The sequence below is a fragment of the Juglans regia genome, chromosome 2 (assembly GCF_001411555.2).
Source record: "Juglans regia cultivar Chandler chromosome 2, Walnut 2.0, whole genome shotgun sequence".
Lineage (NCBI taxonomy): Eukaryota > Viridiplantae > Streptophyta > Magnoliopsida > Fagales > Juglandaceae > Juglans > Juglans regia.
In genome coordinates this window covers 19,042,751-19,064,274 of record NC_049902.1, presented here as the reverse complement: position 1 = coordinate 19,064,274, position 21,524 = coordinate 19,042,751, and the positions used below count along the sequence as shown (strand labels likewise).

Below are 21,524 nucleotides of genomic sequence, written 5' to 3'. Positions count from 1 at the left end.
TAAATAGATCATGTCTTGTCACTCATTATTTATGTCGTATTGGGATTTCAAAGTCTAACCCATTTAATTAAACTTATTGTATCCATATGGACTCATATAGTTGAATGTTCATAACTTAATACAACACAAACAAAACTTGTGAACACGAATTGCAATCACTAATTCCATCTCATGTAACACCTTTTTCCATAGTTTGATGACCCATTCGAGTTTTTTTTTTTTTTTCTTCATCACCTTGTCCCAATGAGATTGAGAGGAGAAAGATGTGGCAATTTTTAATTTACTGGTATCTGCCTTGATTGAATAGACGACGGAGTCTGATATATTATTTGGAAAAGCACGCAGTCAGAACAATGGAAGTTCACGTATTAAGATTAACATCGAATGTCACCACGCATCCTTCAGATTGCATTACTTGGCTTCCGGAGATCCATAGGCATTGCTCCCAATCTGGCAAGTTAAAAGCACGCAAGTGGAGAAGAAAAGAAAAGGAAGAAGAAAAATACAATTACAATTACAAGCACCGGAAAAGCAAGGATCTCCGAATACAGGCCCGACGATTAAACATAAATGAATGGTTACTCGAACATGATATATCTCAGTCGAGGGAATAACCAAAACCAGTTTCCTTGCTTGCAATGTTCAAGCAGCTCCTTTGAATTGACTACAAAAAAATGTTGATGCAAGATTTTCCATTATTGTAAAGATAACTCCTCTTCATGTTGGACTGCAATAAAGTCACCTTGGAACGGACAGCCCAAACTCTAAATCAATTAAGAACACAAAGACATCAGAAGAAGCATATGAGAAAAACCAGTCTACATGGACAATAGCAGAGATGCATTCAAATCACATTCAAGCGAACAACTCCTAAGTGCAATAACAAATGTGATGATTCTGTGAATATTGCCAATGTTATGTTTTAAGATACAGCTAACTTAGGCACCCGAATTCCTTTATAACCAAGAATGACAAGAGACTCTATTCTAAAGTAGTTTTCCACATTGTTTTAATTCGAATACATCAAAAAGCATTGATGCAGGGCCCACCTCCAAATGCAGCACAAATGTCTCACGTGCCATCAACTCCATCTGAGAAAAGGATCAGCTATGTTACCATAGAATTCTTATTCTCTTTCTTGTATATGAAACAAAGTCAAGCCAAACACCTAGATCTGAAATTTTATTTGGTTTCGTACTCTGTTCACTGATCTTGAAAGGCCACCTTTAAGTTTTAACCATTTCCATTTTTTTAGGTAGTTATCATAGGAACTCTTTCTTTAACTCATTAAGATTTCCAAATTTTTGGCAATTATCATAGGAACTTTTACTTTCGGTATCACTATATTGCTTGCACAAAACTAGCTGAGTAATAAAGAAAGCAAAACAGAAATCAGTGGAGTTGAGAGCAGGGGAACTAAAAGGGCATAGGTTATATTAAAGATTGCCGAAGATTACATAAAAGACATATCGGTGACTCCTACGGCAAAATGAACCCGTAACTTCGGGCATCCATAGAATGGTCTTATGGAGTATTAAGGCGCTCTTTCTTCTTTCACTAGAAAAACAAATAGAGTCTAATGTAGATGAAAACAGCATTCCAAATGTGAACTATGGTGAGATTTCATGATCACTTGTAAGATATTCTAGCGGAAGCTATCTACTATAAGGTAATGGATACAAAAGTTCGGTGTTGGCTTCAAAGAAATCGAATGCGTAAAGCACAAGAGAAGAGAGAACTAATTGAATGCAAAAACCAAGGCGTTGGCCTCAAATAAATGATGCAAGTGAAGCACAAGAGCAAGGAAACAAAAATAATGGTATAATAAGCAATGCCAAACATCAGCCACGTAAAACATGCATAGGACCAATGTCTTGCAAATTTTGCCTAATCATGATGCCAGTAAACAAGTTGTACAGAATGTTTGCAGGCCCAATTTCTTGAAAATAGTGCAGATTTTTTATAGTTGCCATAATTCTTTAGTAAAGCATTAGGAAATGACACTTCTGATTTTTGCTCAAGAAACCCACTATTGACAAGAATTTAAGCTTCCTTCTCCACATGAGACTTTGAAAAAGAAAGATATTACGAACACTATGTTCGCAGAAAATTTGCTTAGGAAGAGCAATGGAAAAGATAATACTTTTTATGGAAAGGAAATGAGTAAAAAGAATAGATAAAGCTTCTCTTCTGACCTGGATAGTATTGATGGAAAGCTGAGGGCACTAATCATCCATTGGTTGTTTTAATGAGAGAAAAGAAAAGGGCATGAAATGACAGGAAATTTCTGTATACATTGGCTATGCCTACAGACTTCATCAATAAAATCCTTGAGAACATATCAAAAAAGAAAGGAACAGGCCGGAAAAGGAATATTTTAATTTTTACCATTATCCCCTTTCAGTAAATCATATGTTCCGTTTAGAGTGTTATTTAGCCTATTTTGTTCAAAGACCATTTCTCCCTACCCAAAACCATCCATTTATAGGCAGAAAGCCAATCCTCAAAAGGAGCTGTAAGTTTCCTCATAAATCCCTCCCTCTACATTTTGTTACGAGTATACAAACCCCTCCCTTTAGTTACTTAAGAGCATTGCAAAGACAAAATGCCATTCCCTACAATATTTTCTATTTCTTTCCATCCAAAAAATTATTTTGAAGCATATTGTATGGTTTCAGGAGAGACTATTGAGAATAGTTCTAAATAGTTTTCACATAATGTAATACTTTTTCAAAGATACCAAGGCAAATTTCTAAGTAATAAGATGAAGTGTGAAGCACCTTGCATTAAAACCATGGAAGTCTACCATATGTAAGCATTGGGAACCCGTGAAGATGAGGCGTCAAAGAAATATTAAATTGACACCAGGTTACTGAACACAACATTTAGACTCTTCTTATTTAGTAGAAACCTTCCCAGAAAAAAAGTAACACATCCACCCACTTGACCATTGCCTGATTGCATCACAAAGTGCTTTTGTGTTTGACTGAACTATGAGCTATAGTGACTAATTCAAGCCAATATTGGCCGTACAAGTCATGGAGCTCACTGATGGCATTTTTGTGGGTGGCTGTTCTGTTTTCAGGGTGGTTCTTGGTATAATTTTGGGATCTAAGGAAGTGGCCCTTCATAGGCGTGAATTTTCTGGAGATGATTCTGGATTTTAACTTTTCGCTCATGTAGGTGAATGAAAATTCTGGGATTTTTCTCATTTTGGAGTTAAGCTACAGGATGCAGCGGTTTTCAACCCTTTCTCAATAGTTTTCCGCAAGTTTGTACTAGGTTAATTGGTTTTCAGTTAGGGTTGTTTGCACTGAATCGGTGGCTAGAGATTCTTTTTTTTTTACAAGTAAAAAGAAAATTTTATTAATACAAATGAAATAGGTAAAGCGAAGCCCATGTATACAGGGAGTATATAAAAGAAACACCTAAATACATTTTAGGAACCAAAAATTAAAAAAAGAAAATCATTAACACTACTACCGTTGAGCACTATGGACGAAAACCAAAGCAATAGGGTGTGCAGAAAAAGATTTCGAAGTTCCTCTAGTGTGCGCTCCTATCTTCAAAACACCGTTCATTCATTTCCATCCAAATGCACCACATAAGGCACAAGGGAATCATCCTAAGGACAACCATGAATACCATTCCAACAAAATAATAAATCCACCACCCTCAAAGGCATCACCCAAGCCATGCTAATTCTACTAAAAATCTCATCCCGTCGAGCCCTTGTCACCTCCTAGGGCAATAATAAATGATCCATTGATTCCTCATTATTCTTATACATGTAGCACTAGTCCAAAACAATGAGGCCATGCTTCCTCAAATTGTCCATGGTCAACATTTTCCCAAGAGAGGCAGTCCATATGAAGAAAGCCACTTTGGAAGGCACATGGGACCTCCAAATACACTTCCATGGGAAAGAATTAAAACTCTGCGATGCCAACAACTTGTAATAAGATCGAAATGTAAACTTTTTGCTCCCTTTGGGACTGTTGAGAAAATGTTGGCTGGATGGAAACAATTGTATTTATGAATAGGGGGTAGCATTACCTTAATCAAGAAAACCCTCTCCAATCTTCCCACTTACTTTCTATCTTCATTTTCTTTGCCTGCAAGGGTGGCTAACCGGATTGAGAAGTTATTTCGTGCTTTCTTGTGGGGTGGAATGGGAGAGGAAGTTAAGTTCCATTTGATTAGTTGGGATAAAGTCTGCTCTCCCACCCCTAATGGAGGTTTGGAGGTTCATAATTTGAGGATTCTTAATAATGCTTTTTTGTGGAAATGGTTATAAAGATATCAATCAGAAGGGGAATCGCTTTGGAGGAAGGTTATGTATCATAAATATGGAAGTGCTTTGGGCGGTTGGTGTTCTAATGAGGTAAGGGGGGCGTATGGTGTGTGTCTATGGAAATTCATTAGAAATGGCTGGGAGAGTTTTGCAAGCCATGTTAGTTATGTAGTTGGTGAGGGTTCTAGGGTCCGATTTTGGTTTGATATTTTGTGTGGTGAACGCGCTCTTAATAGGGTGTTTCCGGCCATCTATTGTCTGGTTTGTGGTCCGCATGCCTCTGTTTCAGATCTGTTAGTTCGTTCTAATGGTTCCTTCTAGTGAGATGTTTGTATTACTAGAATTGTTCAAGATTAGGAAATTGGTGAAGTTTTCAGTTTTTTATACTCTTCAGGCTTGGTAGTAATGATGGGGATAGGATATTGTGGAGGTCCAAGGGGAGCAATAAGTTTACAATTTGATCAAATTTATAAGATGTTGACATCTCAAAATTGTTTTTATTTTCCTTGGAAGTGTATTTGGAGGTCTTATGTGCCTTCCAAAGTTGCTTTTTTCATATAGGACTAATTCTCTTGGGAAATGTTTGACAACGGACAATTTGAGGAAGCGCAATTTCATTGTTATGGATTGGTGTTACATGTGTAAGAAGCATGGGGAATCAGTGGATCATTTACTTTTACATTGAGAAATGGTAAGGGCATTGTGGAATGGAATTTTCTGTAGAATCGGTTTAGCTTGAGTGATGCCTTTGAGAGTGGTAAACCTTCTGGCTAATTGGAACGGTCTTCACAGTTATTCTTAGGTCAAGTGGTGTATCTGGATGGTTTTAATGATAAGGAACAAACTTTGACTTTGGAGGAACTACAAAAATTTTTTTGCGCACACATTACTATTTTGGTTTTCTGCTTTAGTGCTTACGTTTTCCAATTCTTTGAATATATTTAGGTGTTTCTTATGTATACTTCATGTATACATAGGTTTCACCTATTTCATTTGTATTAATAAAACTCTTATAAAAAAATATTCCATAAATCCACCCCATACGCCCCCCCTAACCTCATTAGAACACCAAGCACTTCCATCTCTATGGTCAATAACCTTCTTCCAAAGCGATTCTCCCTCTAATTGATACCTCATAACCATTTCCCCAAGAGGGCTTTATTTAATATCCTCGAGTTAGGAACCCCCAAACCTCCATTAGAAATTGGAGAGCAACCTTTGTTCCAACTAACTAAGTGAAACTTATCTTCCTCTGCCATTCCACCCCACAAAAAAACCCAAAATAACTTCTTAATCCTATTAGTCACCCCTACATACAAAGAAAACAAGGATAAAAAATAAGTAGAAAGGTTGGAGAGGATGCTATTGATCAAACTAATTCTACCACCTTTCGATAGACACATCAATTCCACCTAGCCAACCTTTTCTCAATTTTCTCAATCACCCCATCCCAAATGACTTTAGTCGTATAAGTTGCCCCCAGCAGCAGACCCAAATATTTCATAGGCAAGGAAGCAGCAACTTTACTGCCCAAGACTCGTCAAGCTATTAATATTGTGCACCACACCCACCAGAACCATCTTTGACTTTCCAATTCACCTCGAGACCCGACACAACTTCAAAACATAACTATAAGGCCCTTAGTGCTTGACATGAGCATGATCTGCATTGCAAAAAAGAAGAGTATCATATGTGAAAAGAAGATGAGAAATTATGGTAGAACCATTATAATCATTTCCCACTGAGAAACCAAAGAGAAAACATCCCTTAATGGAGGCCTCCACCATCCGACCAAGCGCCTCCATAAAAATAACAAAGAAAAAGGGGGATAATGGGCCCCCTTGCCTCAAGCCACAAGAGTTGCTTAAAAAACCAGAAGGGGAGCCATTTACTAACACCAAGAATCGAGTGGTAGAGACACAATGCTGGATCCACAAACACCACCTCTCCCCAAAGACATGTATATTAAAGAGGAAATCTCAATTCACATGATCATACCCCTTTTCCATATCAAGCTTGCATAATAAGCCTGGAACTCCCTACCTCATTCTACCATCCAAGCGTCTATTGGCAATGAGAACCAAATCAAGCATTTGCCTCCCTCGAACAAAGGCATTTTGAGGCTTATAAATAATTTTTTCCATAATTGTACTCATGGAGTTAGCAAGAATGTTCAAAATAATCTTGTAAACCCCACCCCAAGACTAATAGGGTGAAAATCCTTTAACTCCAAAACCCCAGGTTTTTTAGGATGAGAGCAATGAAAGTCACATTAAGGCATTTTTCGAACTTCTTGAAAGAATAGAACTCATGAAAGGCAAGATCACATCATCTTTCACAATATCCCAACGAGCTTGCAAAAATGCTATAGAAAAACATTGGGTCTAGGAGCTGTCTTTTGCCATCCCAGTAATCACCCAATGAATCTCATCTTCTTCAAAAGGTCTTTACAACCATCTTGCACTCTAAGGATCAAGAAACTCAAAACCCAAACCATTAAGTTTTGGCCTCCAAGTAGCTGGTTCCATGAGAATATTCTTATAGTAATGCACTATATGGTCCTTAATCTGAAAGGAGGAGAATACACGATTATTTGAATGAAGCATCTCAATAGTATTATTACGCAGATGTGAATAAGTCACTCTATGAAAAAACTTCATGCATTTATCCCCTTCTTTCAACCAAAGGGCCCTAGATTTTTGTCACCAAAAAATCTCCTCCATCAATAGCACCCTCTTTTCAGTCACCATCGAACATTTCCTCAACAAGGCCTCCTCAAATGGAACTCCATTCACCCCAGTCCTATGGTTATAAGGTAATTCTTCTTATTTGAGTTTCAACCTAACAATAATACCTTAATAAGCACTTTAAGCCAAAACAAACACATCCTAAGATTTAACTAATACAGCATTAAAGACTGCATACTCTTATTGTATTGAGCTTCTAAATACATTCTAAAAATGGCTAATACATAGTGGAAACTTTACTCAAAAGACTTGGGCCCGGTTTGGATACAAAAAGTGTTTCATTCCATCTCATCATAATAACTTTATCAAATTTTCACACAAAATATAATAAACAATTCAACTTTTTCAAATATCAAAACAATAATAATATTAAAAAAATATATTCTAACAATATTTTATTCAACTTTCAACTTTCATCTTAACTCATCTCAACTTACTATCCAAACGACACCTTAAAGGTCCAGTCCATGTGAACAAACTGCAAACTACCTTACAATCAAGCAACCCAAAATTGGCTGTGCAGAAAATGTCATACAAATGGAAACAAGTAATGCATCTTGTGAAAATGCATAAATTCCTTTTTTCGATAAGTGAAAATGCATAAATTTTACAAGCAAATGATACTTTCATATGTTACAATTAAGGGCCACCTTCCTCAAATACCATTTAAGAGCATCGATATAAATCAACCATCAAGATTCAAGCCTCAAACACAAGTTTCTATCCTTAACTAAGCATTCTTGATGCTACTAAGAGAACACTCATTTTCATACTTGATAAGTGCCAGGTCCAGCAAATTCCCATTTTATTTCTTTCAACCAACTCATCTTATGTGCCTGCAGGAACCAAAATATTCCAGTTAGATGGTGATAAGATCTTCCACCAAAGCACTTCCGGCCACAACCGTTGCCCCAATTCACCTTACTCATGAAATATAACTACTACAAAATCTAAAAGCAGTGCCTCAGTGTCTCCACCACAACCTTAACTATGACCAGTACTGTATCCTAACGCAATCATGCACTACATTGGTATAAGGATAGAAGGTACGATACATGGTACTACTTTTTTTTATAAGAGGATGCAAGGTACCAAATTACCTGTCACTTCAACACTCAAGCACAACAGATATTTACATGTGTGGTATCTATAAAATACGTGACCAATTAATTTTAAGTTGATTTTCAACAGTTTCATTCCCATCACTTTCTTCCATTTCAGTTCCAGCTTTCTAAACGCAATTTCAAAAGAACGCAAAGCAGACAATTGGAGAAGCAGCTGCGCAATTCAAAGCAATTGAGGAATGCATTAATTGGGTGGTAGTAGAAGCATGCAAAAGCCACTCACACTAAAGCCAAAAAAATAAAAGAAGCTTTTTTTATTTATTTATTTTACATGAGATTAGAGGCCTGGGGAGGTGCAGCAGAGTGTACCCTGCAAGACCGCTCGGCAACTCCTCGATGTTGTGCTCAGGCACGACGTCATTCTCGCCACTGCCACCGCGCTGTGCAACGGCAATAATGACTGCACGCTTCCCAATTCCGAGGGACACCTACCAAAATCAAACAAAAGAAGAAACTAAAATGAGAACAACTGAAAAAAGTTGAAAACATATGTAAACTAAGAGATAGAGGCAGACCTGAAGAGTGAGAACCGGGAAAGAGGAATGGAAGTGGATCTAGAGGGGAGATGGACGCGCGGAGAGGTGGGCGCGGCGGATTTGGTGAGAGGAGATGTGCGGAGGCTAGATCTAATGGCGGATTTGACGGATGATAGGGATGCTCTGCCGGCGAATCTATTGCAAGCCGAAGCCATTGAAGGATCGAAGGAAGAAGAATGCGACGAAGTGAAAATGTTTGGGAGGAGGTTGCAAGGGTTTAGGGTTTTAGCCTCATCGGGTCGAAGTAGACTGCCTCTTGTAGCGATTTGGATTGGGCTCCCTACTTTTTTTTTTCCCTTTTTTACAGAAAAAAAAAAAAAAAAAAAATTCATAATCACTGTTACATTTTAATTGTTAAATTAAAAGATATATTGCAAATACTGACACATCTTACAATTTTCTACAATTTTTTTCTAAATTTAGTTTTAATCAATTATATAATCATGTCACTCCATTAAATATAAATTTCAATATTAGACCCTTCATTTTATATAGAGATGTAAAATAATTACAAAATAGTTGTAAGTGAATTGTTTTCGAAAAGAATTGAGGATTTAGAATATTCAGTATAATATCTTTCTTCTTGTTCGTTTTTTCGAAATATGTAATATGACTTCTGAAATATAAAATTGAACATATATGGTTAAGTTGTTTCAAGAGCACAATTAATTATTTTCAATTGCAAACCAAACTAGAACGTATTCCATTTGAAATACATTTTCTCCATGGTGATGGTTTTGATAAGGGTGTTGGTTGAAGAAGTGTCAAGATACAAGTTTTGATAGGGGTGTTAATTGAAGAAGTGTCAAGAGACAACTATTTGATTTGGTCTAATGGTTGTGTCACTTGTTAATGGTTGTCATTTGCCAAACAGTGCCTGGTCTATAAATAGAGACCATTTCTGCACAATTCATGTACTTGAAAGTTGAAACTCCTATATACATTACCAACTTATTAGACAAATATCCTAACGGGAGTATCACCATTTTGCCCAAAACACAAAAAAATTTGTTCTATAAATTCTAACAATGATATTAAGAGTCTTGTCATGAAAAAGTGGTTATTATCTCGTATAGAACACCATTAATAGGCAAGTGGTTAGTTTGGCAACCATGCTTGCATATTACATTACAATCACTTGCAGAGGATTTTAAACCCAAAGGAAAAACTCTTCCAAATCACTGTAGGAGGTCTTGAGTATAATGGTAATCTTCAAAATTTGGTAACAAGTTACTACTTTGAAAAAAATTATTGACATATTTTCACACAAAGAATAAATTTTGTATTGCCCAAAATAGAGAATTCAATAAATTTTTCAAACATTATTCCAGCTGCTCGCTGGAGTCACCACTGCCGGGGTTCAAAAGCGTCAAGGACACATCGAAACTTGAGTCATCATAGATCAACTCCCCAGAGGGAAGCCTTGATCCAAATTTTATAGAGTCTGCATCGACCTAGCATGAGGAAGAAGAAAGAGAACACAATGGTCGAAACTGAACGACTTCGACCAATGGTCAAAAAAGCTCAAATAATTCTTGGCTATTTGACATTGTCGTTTAGCCAAGTAGGGAAGAAAGCGACCAAACGACATTGTCGTTTTGGCCACGTTTGGGAATCAAAAACTTGCATCAGATGACGCCGTTCCAAAGAAATGGACCATATGACATCATTTCGAGGACATTGGAAGCCACTCGAAAGAAGCAACACGACGTCATTTCGGACAAACTAAACGACACCATTTAATCTAGACCGGGCCATCATCAAACAACATGTATTTGGGCCTTGCCTCCAGCCCACTTCGTTAAAGCCCGTGGACTCATAATGGTCTGGATTGAGAAGCAAGCCCAAGCCCAAGATTCAAGCCCACGAGTCGACCCACTATTTGGAGCAGAAGGCCAAGCCTTGAGCCTAGCCGCAGGCCGAGAAAAGAAATGAGACACTCCCTAGCACCGTTGACCATCGGTTTTTTGTGCCTGAACCCGGTCTGTGCTGCCTAAACTACCTGACTTGGTTTTTTGAACCGATTCGGACAAGTTTTTGTGTTTTTGACTGTTCTAGGTCGTTTCAAGCCTGATTTGGTCTGTTCAAAAGTTGTTGTGAAAATCACTATATGGCACCTGTTGGTAAAAAAATATCGCCAGAAATTCCTTGAAATGGGAGAAACATCAAGGAAAACTTGTGGCAATACTCGAGTAGGGCAAAACTTCATTTATTCTCCTTATTTAAATTAGAACACAGGGATTCCTATGTTGTCACCTTGGATTAAATCTAAGGATTTTTATTATTATTAAGTTTGTAATAATTTTATTTTCTCATAGTCTGAACTATTGCATTTAATTTATTTACAATAGTACATTCATTGTTTCTACTTTTTTGTTGTTAATTTTTAAGGTATATTATTTATGGCATCAAAGAAAATTATTGATCCATCGGGAATAAAAAAATTAAATGAAAGAAAATGCATATAACTTTTCTTCTAACCTATTAAAAGATCTTATATACATTAACAACACCAAAACCATCAGAGAATGTAGAAAATGGCCCGAAGGGAAATTGAATGAGCGTACGAACTAGGGATAAGTGAGAATAACACAATGCGTGGGAAAAGATTTTGATTTTGCATTGTATGAATGATTATATCATTCCTCTCTTTGAAGACTATGAAACTGCCAAAAAGATTATGGATGCAGTTGAGGCAAAGTGTGGTATAAGGTTAGATACTTGTATACAATTATTATTGGATAATTATAACCGACCATGCATGAAAGAGAATGATGACTTAGGCAATCATGTATTCCAAATGAAATTAATTGTAAAAGAATTATACGATGTTGGTCTCACTAGTAAAATGCAAGTATAATGAATAGTCTTCTTCATCTTGGGATTATATTATTACTTCTTTAACACATAGTGGAAATGAAATAATAATAACATCAGTTCCAGTATTTTTAGTATTTTAAGGAGAAAGGATGAAGAGGGGGAATAGAAAGAGTGAATCATCCAATTTGCTTATGGCTTAGGAAGAAATTTATACATTGAAAAAAATGAAACTAAAACAATTTATAAAACACAAAATGGTCAAAAAAGAGGCAAAATAGACCATTTACCAAAAACTTTTTCAAATATTGGAAGAATGAGCATTATAAATCACAATATTCTAATAAGGAAAAAGCAAAAGAAAGCAATAAAACCGTGATAACAGTTTCAGAAGTAATGCTCATGAAACCAACACCAAAGGTTGACTCTGCAACAACAAGACATATATGCAGGAACAAATAGTTGTTTGTCAATCTTGAAGTAAGGTGAGCACATATTGTATATGAGAAACAACACATACTATAATATCTTGGGGTAAGGTACATTTAAATTTAAAGTAAATGGCTCCATTATTTTACTTGGTGATGTTATATGTACCTAATATTTGTAGAAATTTAGTATTAATGCATGTACTAGATTAGAAAGATTACACAATTGAGTTTAAGTTTGAAACTATTGTTATTAGTGAGGGTGATGTACTAATGAAAGGCATGAAAAGCCACTATATGTATGTTCTGAATATTGATATTAATAAAGTATCTATTTCTAATTATTTGAATGTGTTTCTTGTTTGTGCATGCTTATGACATTTAAGATTAGGTCATATTAATAAAATTAAGATAAGCATAATGTAGAAAAGTGGATTAGTACAACAAACAAACTCAATGATTTTGATAGACGTGAATCATGTCTCAAATTAAAAATGAGTTGTAAATCTTTTTTCAAAAGCTAAAAATCCACATATTTACTTGAAATTGTACATTCAGATATTTGTGAACCTTTTAAAACAAGAACCCATAGGAGAATTGAGTATTTTATTACTTACTCAAGCAAAAAACTGAGGCAATTGAGAAATTTAAAGAATATAAGGCAGACGTAGAAGCTTAGTTAGGTAGGCCCATTAAATATTTGAATAGTGATAGAGGAAGTAAATTTGAAGTTTTGGATACTTTTCACAAATTGGACGGTATAAGTTGATAACACATATTTATACTATGTCATATAGACCTCAACAAAATGGCATTGTAGAAAGAAGAAATATAACTCTTTTGGATATGAAGAGATCAATCATGGCATATTCTGATCTACCAACACATTTTTGGAGTGAAGCATTATCGACTGCAACATACATATTAAATAAAGTTGAAACCAAAACAAAACCTCTCACACATTACGAGATATGATCGGGACATAAACCAGACTTAAATAAATTCAAAGTATGTCGTTGTAAGACACAATTGCTTATCAAAAGGCTAATAAGGGACAAATTGAAAAGTAAAACCTATGAATGCAGGTTTATTGGGTATGTAGAAAATGGAAGTGGCTACGAAGTTTATCACTCCGATAGAGAATTGATAGAAAGTAGAGATGCCATTTTATTTGAAAATATAGACCTAATTACTTGAGTTAATCAGATAGATTTACTAAAAGATCTTGAGAATCAAAATATCTCTACAGGATCTGACAATGAAAATCCTGACGTTACTGGCATAGAGTAATAGAAATAAAATAAAGTTAAATAAAAATCAATCTTGAGGTATTGATATTGGAGATAGTGGAAATAAAAGAATTAGACGACCATCAGTACTATTTCAATATCATTATGCTCTAAATACTAGTTTGAAAAATTAAGAAAATGATCCTTAAAATTTTTCTGAGGTAATTAATAGTATCAATTCAGATAAATGGCTTGAGGCCATGAGAGATGAATTATAATTGATAAATAAAAATAATATGCGGGAGCTAACAGATCTTTCAAAATATAGAAAATTTATCAGTTGCAAGTGAATTCTTAGAAGAAAATTTAAAATTGATAGAAAGGTAAAAAACAAAATTAGTGACCAAAAGATACACTCAACAACTAGGTGTAGAATTTGTGTACACATATTCGTATGTGTCGAAATTCACATTTGTAAAGATTACCATGTCTATTGTTGTCAAAATGAATTTTAATTACATCAGTTAGATGTAAAGATGACTTTTCTTAATTACGAATTAAAAGATGATATCTTTATGATTCAAGCAGAATGATTTCAAATTGAAGGATATCAAGAAAAAGTTCACAGATTGAAGAAGTCATTGCATAGACTTAAACAATTTTTAAGGCAATGGTACTTGAAGTTTCACCAAGTCATTTTGGAAATAAGATATAAATGAGTCCACTAAATCACTTTGTATACATACGGAAAAATTATAATAAAATAATATTATTATCATTGTATGTAGAAAATATATTAGTAGCAAGTAATTTTCTAGATATGATGGATATATTACTAGCAAGTAATTTTCCATGTTCTTGGTTTAAGAATTTCAAGATTTAGAAATTAAAAAATGTTATATTTAGATCAAGAAAAATATTTAAAAAAAGAACTTAAAAAGATTTGATATGAAAAATTGTAAACTCTTAAATACACTTGTTTGTAAATGTTATGCTTTAACAGTATATGCCGAAAAGATGAGGAGAAAATAAACGAAATGCTTAAATCTCTTTACACTCAAACTGTAGGAAGCCTCATGTATGCAATGATAAATACAAGACCAGACATTTGTCATGTAGTAAGATTGGTAAGCAAACATCGATCCAATCCAGGTAAGGAACATTGGCAAGCAGTAAAGTGTATATTAAGGTATTTACAAGGTACCAAAAATATGAAATTGTGCTTTGGGATCAACGATCTGGAATTAATCGACTATAGTGATGCTGATTTTGGAAGTGATGTAGATAATAAAAAATCAACAAGTGGATATATATTTCTATTTGGTGGAACAACAGTATCTTGGTTGAGTAAAAAACATGGTTGTGTTGCTAAGTCTATTATGGAAGCATTATATATTTCTTCTAGTACTGCAGTGAGTAATGCGGTGCGGATGAAATGTTTTATTGAAAGTTTAAATTTGGGTATATCCATAGAACCAATTAATGTGTTTTGTGATAATGAGTTTGACATTTCATTGATAAAAGTGGGACAAAAATACATTAATGTGCATTATCACTATATTTTGAATATAGTGGAAATATGTGAGGTTAAAGTTAATTTTACTTCCTTGACCAAGATGGTAGCAAATCCAATAACCAAGGGATTGTCTTTAGAAAAATTCAAAGAACATGTGATTAGAATAGGGTTAAGAGACACTTATGTAAAGTAATCTTATGGTCAACATGCTTAACTCAGAAAATTCTGGGGAAGCCTAGATAAAAAGAGTAATGATGATTTACTCAAATAAATGATTTGATCATTTGTAAAGTCACTAATAAGATAATTAAAGAAAACCTTATGAATGGCCTTAAGGTGAGTTCTTGATAAAATTTCAACCAAATGTTGATTAACTAAGTAAATGGCTAATCATTTGTAAAGACATTGATAAAGTGAATAGAGAAAACCTCAGGAATAACTTTAAAGGAAGTACTTAACGAAAATTCAGTGCAGGTCGATACATGTGCTATGTATTAGGTTGGAGTCGTCAATTGTGACAGAAATATTAATTCAGTCACAGAGAATTGATGTCATTCACTAAAATTTTAGTGTAATAAAGTCACACCTAATATGTGATCAGTGGGAGCACATATAGTAAAAAGTACGATCAGATAAGGTAATAAAAAAAGTGTCCATGTAACACCCTGTACCTAGATGGGTCAAAGACTTATTGCATGTCACCTAAAATCATATCTTACAGTACACATATAAACTCCAATTTCTCAATTACACATAGATCTCATTGCTTTAAACCAACTACTCCAAAATAATTAACTAGGAACACCACAAAGTTTCAAAATAAATGTCGACCTTCCAAAATATCAAGTCAATAGAGCAAAACTAAACTATTGAATAAAAATTCTCTAATAACCAAAGTACTCTCTTTGTACTTAATCCACTATACTCGCATAGCCTTACCCATATTTCATATCCTTGATTCTCAGTTGAAACATCCAAAACATATGAAAATATTATGAGATAAAGGGTGTGTTATCAACAAATAACATATACTAGTATGTAAACATGAGCATTTACACCAAAGTTTTGAAAATGTTCCATTCCGACCGAAATTTGCTGTTCCGGAACTGTAACCAGAACTGTGTAGCAATATATTTCGTACTAGGTTCAATTCCGATAGTTTCAGCTCGTCTCGAGACATTCCGATTGGATTCCGGCCAAAAAGACTATTTCGATCCGAAATTGAACATAGATGATTTTTTTGTAATTATGTTTAAATCCATGGCATATTCGCAATTTACCAACTTTATCTTATTTTTCCCGATGCCCATTTTTTCTGATTCTTTCTCCCCCTTCCCCATATGAATACGAACTCATCTTCTCACACTCTCAACAAGAAAAAGTAAAGCCCTTCATCAATCTCCACCGTCCACAGAGTCTTAGACTCCACACTTCGACGACGCCACCTCCACAACGTCACAAGTTGCAACTACGTCGTGAATTGAGAGTCTTGGCTTGCAGCGACGACGCCATCCAGTCGTGAATCGTGAGTCTCGGACTCTACAACGTCACCTTGGTAGCTTGGTAGCCTTGGCTACTTTAGACTTAGATGATTAGATCATCTCATATTCCAATGAGTTTCCTTTACTTGAAGCAATTTAGTAATTTGATGAGTATTTTTAACTTGCAGTACTTTTATGGACCCAAATTTGTTGCAGTTTGAATATAAGTGCCCAGGGCAAGAAATAGTACTCAATGTGTCTATTGTAGCAAAACAATTAGAGGTAACAAAGTCATGAGGTTGAAGTATCATCTAGGTGGGATTTCAGGTGATGTAAAAGCATGTAAAAATGTCCCTGATGAAATAAAATGGCAAATGAAGGAGTTGATCAACAAAGTGAAAACAAAAACAAATAGAAGAAAAGAAAAATAAACTCAGAGATTGGAAGCCTTGTAGATTTTCCATATGATGATGCTGATGTTGATGATGATGATGAGGAACACATTCATGGTTCAAAAGGGAAGGGGAAGGAGAAAGTAGGTGGAAAGTTAATGAGGGCATTTAATATATTTTTCGATCCAAGAACAACTCATGGGTCTCAATCTTCTATTAGGAGTGCTATGTGTTCGAAGGAGATAATTGACAAAGCAAAGATGGCTATAGCAAATTGGTGGTATGATGCTAATTTACCCTTCAATGTATCTCAATCCAAATTTTATCAACTAGCAATAGATGTCATAGCTACCATCGGGCCAGGATTCAACGATCCTTCTTTACTTGAGTTGAGAGGAAATAAATTCAAGAATTCTGTGATTGTGGTTTAGAATTATCTTTTAGGTATTAAAACATTTTGGGGGGAGAGTGGTTGTTCACTAATGGCAGATGGTTGGACAAACCAGTGGCAATAACCAATAATTAGACTTTTTAGTTCATTGTGCAAAAGATACAATGTTTTTGAAGTCTATTGATACATCAGGCCTTAGAAAAGATTCTGACACATTATTTAACATTTTTTATGAAGTTGTTCAAGAAGTTGGGGTTAAGAATATTGTGCAATTCATAATGGACAATGATGCAAGTCATAAGACTGTAGGAAAAAAGTTACAGCAGAAGTATGGCTCTTTCTTTTGGTCCCCTTGTACAACTCTTATATAGATTTGATGTTAGAGAATTTTTGTGATCCCAAGCATTTTCCTATTATTGATAAAACTATAAAAAAGACAATGAAGATAACAAAATTCATTTATAACCATGCTTGGGTTTTGGCTTTAATGAGAAAAGACTTCACCAAAGGTAGTAATTTATGTTGCCCTACAGTCATAAGGTTTGCTACAAATTTTTTAAGTATCCAATGCTTACCTTTGTTTAAGAAAGAGCTTAGAAAAATGTTTAATTGTGATAAGTGGGTTTGATGAGGACATCTTTTTATTACTGTTATTTTGGTTATTTTTACTTATGTTTTCTTTATTTTAATGGGCTTGGGCTTGGGCTTTAGCCCATAACCTTTTTAAGGTTTACTTGGGTTTTGTTATTTTCCTATTTAAATACTTGTAATGAAATACTGAATGTTAGTTGTTGAAGAATTAAGAATTGTGCGCTTGTGCAGCCGCCTCCTTCCAATCTCCATTTCTCTTGCTTTCATCTTCTTCTCTTCTCCTTCTGGTTCTTCTTCTCTTCTCTTTCTGGTTCTTTCTTCTCTATTTGCTATTATTCTACTTCTATTTCTATTCTCATTTCTATCCTACATCATATTTGGTATCAAGAGCCGGTTCTATTGTTTTCTCAAACAATTAATTTCGGTCCCCATCGTTTCATCTTCTTCCTCTGAAACCATTCACCTTCTTCTCAAATCATCCATACCAGATCACGCCGACATCTCGAACTCCCTTCAATCCAAAAAAAGAAAAAAAAAATCGTTTCATCTTCCCCTCTGGTTTTCTCTTTCGGCGTTCTTTTCCCTTGCGTCGAGCACCAAATCTCAAGTCTACGCCGATAAGCCTTTGCGGCAAAACAGACCTCGCCGAAACCACCAAACCTGAGACAGACGGTGCCGGAAACATGAAATCTCAGCTCCGATTCTTCTCCCTCTGGCAGACGTCTCTCCGTCTCTCGATTTCTCCTCTTGCGCGACGTTCTTTTCTCCGAGAACAGGAACTGTAACGTCGGGTGCACCATGTGCTTCTTCTCAACGAACTAAGGGAGTTTACTGCTTCCTATTTCTATTTGGTTTTATACAATCGGTTTATTTTTAAAATTGTATCAATTGCTTTCTCTGTGCTGTGCTACCTGTAGTAAATTTTCCAGACCCACTTGATTGGATCCTTTGTTGATTTAGTTTCCGTGGTTAATTTTATTCTCATACTTGCTGCAACCCAATTTAGTCAACTCTTAGATTTTGTATTCCCATTCTCTCATCTTCATAAGACCATATCTTTGTTTTTCGTCTTTTCATTATTTATTCAAAAAAAAAAATCCTATGTGATTGGATTTTCTTGATTGGTATTTGGTCTTTGCTTTGTCATTTTAAATATCAGCATTAGTTGCTTGCCGTATTTGGATTTACGTAATCCCAAAAAGAAAAAAATAATAATATTGCTCAGGTTGATATTTTCATTGCTTGCATTTGTTGTTCATTGATCTCCATTGCACTTCATTTAGTGGGTGTTGCATTGCATGCAGTTGCGTAGTGGTCATCTTGTCACCCCTAGTTCCAGTACATTTACCATGGATCCTTCCCAATTTGATGCCCTCACCCGACAATTAGCTCAATTAGCCACTAACCAGTAGCATTTACAGACTCAATTAGTGGCTGTCCAAATTGAGGTGACTGCTACTCGTGAGGAGAACATGGACCTAGTTGCTAGGTTGAACAATTTGGAGGAACCCCCTCATTCATCTAACAATTATGAAGCATCCCATAATAGAGACCATCGTCGTCGACGAGGTGGTCGACAACACTTTAGACGTGATCATGGGGAAAGGGATTATGATCGTGAGCGAGGACGAGACTATTACCGTCAGGGTACTCAGTCTCCTACTCATCATGAAGAGCACTTATTTAGAAACATCAAGTTAGATGCCCCTACTTTTGATGGTTGTTTTGATCGTCGAGTTTTTACTCAATGGATTAAGAATATGGATCGTTTCTTTACTTGGTATGGGGTTCCTGAGGATCGGAGAGTTGAATTCGCCAGCTTGAAATTAACTAGCACTGACAACTCTGGGAAAGTGTAGAGGATCTTCTTGAGAGGCGTCATGCGCTTCCTGTTGGGAGTTGGGAAGAAATGAAATGCCGCCTTCAAGAGAAGTACTTACCCCAATCTTATAGGGGTAATTTATTGGACCAATGGAATGCCCTCACACAGGGCAATCGGCCAGTGACTGAGTACGTTACTCAATTCGATGAGTTACGAATGAGATGTCATGTAGTTGAGGATGAGGCCATGACCTTGAGTAGGTTTAGACAAGGCTTAAAAGATGATCTTAAGCATGAGCTTGTCCTTCGGGGTGTCACTACTCTTGACCATGCTTATTATTTAGTCCGAGATTATGAGTCGATTACCAGGACTCCGTATGGAAAGCGTGGTGACAACTGCCCGTCCATCACCCCAGCATCCACTTTTTCCCCTAAGTCTCTTCTAGGGCCTCCCCCATCTAATGTTCCTCCTGTATTGGAAAATAAGGGTAAAGGTCCTGAAATTCTTAGGACTTCCTCTCGCTTGCAATGCTTCAACTGTAAGGGTTTTGGCCATATTGCCTCCAATTGTCCTAGTCGAGCTTTGGTCATTGAAGAACATGAGGGTGTTGTTGATAAGGTTGATAAGCCGTTAGAAGATCAAGTCTATGAGCCTAAGCTTGAAGAGTTTGGTGATTTTGGTGATGATGAAGATACCTTCTTAGGTTGCATTCGGACCCTCCCTGTGGGTCTAGGTTCTATGCCCTTTGTTCCCAACACACTCCGGTTAAGTGTTGTTCGTTGTACCCTTACCCAGCCCAAAGATACTGATGATTGGCGTCGTCATGCCATTTTCCATACTTATATCAAAATCAATGATAAGGGTTGTAAAATCATTGTGGATAGTGATAGTTACATTAATGCGGTTTCTGTGGCTTTGTGTCACGTCTTGGGTTAAAGCCAGTTCTTCAGCCTCAGCCATATAGTGTCTCTTGGGTCGATACTTCTTCCATAGCTATAAAAGAGCGTTGTTTGGTGCCCATCCAATTCCTAGAGTATAAGGATCATATATGGTGTGACGTCATTCCTATGGATGTCGGTCATATCATTCTTGGTCGACCTTGGTTGTTCGACTTGGATGTAACCATCCATGGTCGATCCAATTCATGTTCCTTTGTGTTTAATGGGAAGAAGATTCACCTTAATCCGTTACCTCCAAAACCTGTTGGTTCACAGCAAGCGAAGAAAATTGTGGAACGAAAAGGGCTAAATATCATTAGCCCTACGGAGTGTGAGCATACACATGTGGGTAACTCTGTTGCGTTTGTTGTGGTTGTTATGGAGGTCCTGTTGGAGTCTCCAATAGTGGCCCTTGCTCAGACGGGTGGTCAAACTGAAGTTGTTAACCGCAGTCCTGGCAATTTTAGAAGATGTTTGGTCCAAGACAATCTTCGGGATTGGGTTTTGATCCTCCCTATCACTCACTTTGCATGTAACATTTCTGTGAATCGGTCTTTAGGCATGGGTCCCTTTGAAGTCGTTCATGGTTATAAACCTAGGAAGCTTTTAGATCCTATTCTCATGTCCCTACATGCTAGTGTGTCTGCATCAGTTAAGGCATTTCTACAACATTTTCATGATTCGCATATTGAGATCAATAAACAACATGAAGCCAGTAATGCATCATATAAACTTCGAGTTGATTTGCATATTGAGGATTATGTTGTGATCCGAATTAGACTGAAACGGCGTCCACCTGGATCCGTTCCAAAATTGCAAGTGCGTAGTGTTGGTCCTTTTAAAATTTTAAAGCATGTTGATCCAAATGCCTATGTTATTGATCTTCCATCACATTTTGGTTGCCACTCTACTTTCAATGTTGAGGACTTAGTTGCTTACAAAGGCTATTTCAATTCCTCCAATGATCTTTTTCTACCTCCATTTGTGAACCTTGACCTTGACCTTGACCTTGACCCTTTCGTTATTCCTACTCCAATTCCATCTATCACAGCACATAAAGATAAAATTGATGTTATTTTAGATGAACAGATGGTATTGACCAATGATGGAGAGGTTCAGTGTTTCCTTGTTCGCTGGGTAGATCCCAGAGAGACACTTCAACAGCTTGATTCAGATTTATTAGAGCTCTATCAGAGTTAGCCAGATCTTCTCCTGCCC

At 36.1% G+C, this 21,524-nt stretch overlaps 1 protein-coding gene across 8 annotated transcripts; it reads right to left on the bottom strand.

The window, feature by feature from the left end:
- Positions 1 to 299: 299 nt before the first annotated feature.
- Positions 300 to 8,971, bottom strand: LOC108989942 (protein NONRESPONDING TO OXYLIPINS 2, mitochondrial-like). Of its 8 annotated transcripts, none has more exons than XR_001995907.2 (5): positions 8,681 to 8,970; positions 8,437 to 8,593; positions 7,815 to 7,877; positions 1,050 to 1,091; positions 300 to 764 (listed from the first exon to the last, which is right to left on the bottom strand). XR_001995907.2 is itself a non-coding variant. In XM_018963722.2 (4 exons), the coding sequence occupies exons 1-3, from the start codon at positions 8,854 to 8,856 to the stop codon at positions 1,072 to 1,074; spliced, it is 315 nt and encodes a 104-aa protein (XP_018819267.1). In that variant the 5' UTR covers positions 8,857 to 8,971; the 3' UTR covers positions 300 to 764; positions 1,050 to 1,071. The 8 variants fall into 8 exon arrangements, 4 of the variants coding, with proteins under 4 accessions (XP_018819267.1, XP_018819265.1, XP_018819264.1 ...); XR_001995909.2 differs by having other exon boundaries at positions 8,475 to 8,593; XR_001995906.2 differs by lacking the exon at positions 1,050 to 1,091.
- Between the last annotated feature and the right edge of the window lie 12,553 nt (positions 8,972 to 21,524).

Coding starts and splice junctions, on each gene's coding strand:
- LOC108989942 (XM_018963720.2), bottom strand. CDS start 8,856: ATGGCTTCGGCTTGCAATAGATTCGCCGGCAGAGCATCCCTATCATCC. Junction 8,594..8,680: donor TCCCGGTTCTCACTCTTCAG/GTCTGCCTCTAT, acceptor TGATTTTGGTAG/GTGTCCCTCGGAATTGGGAA.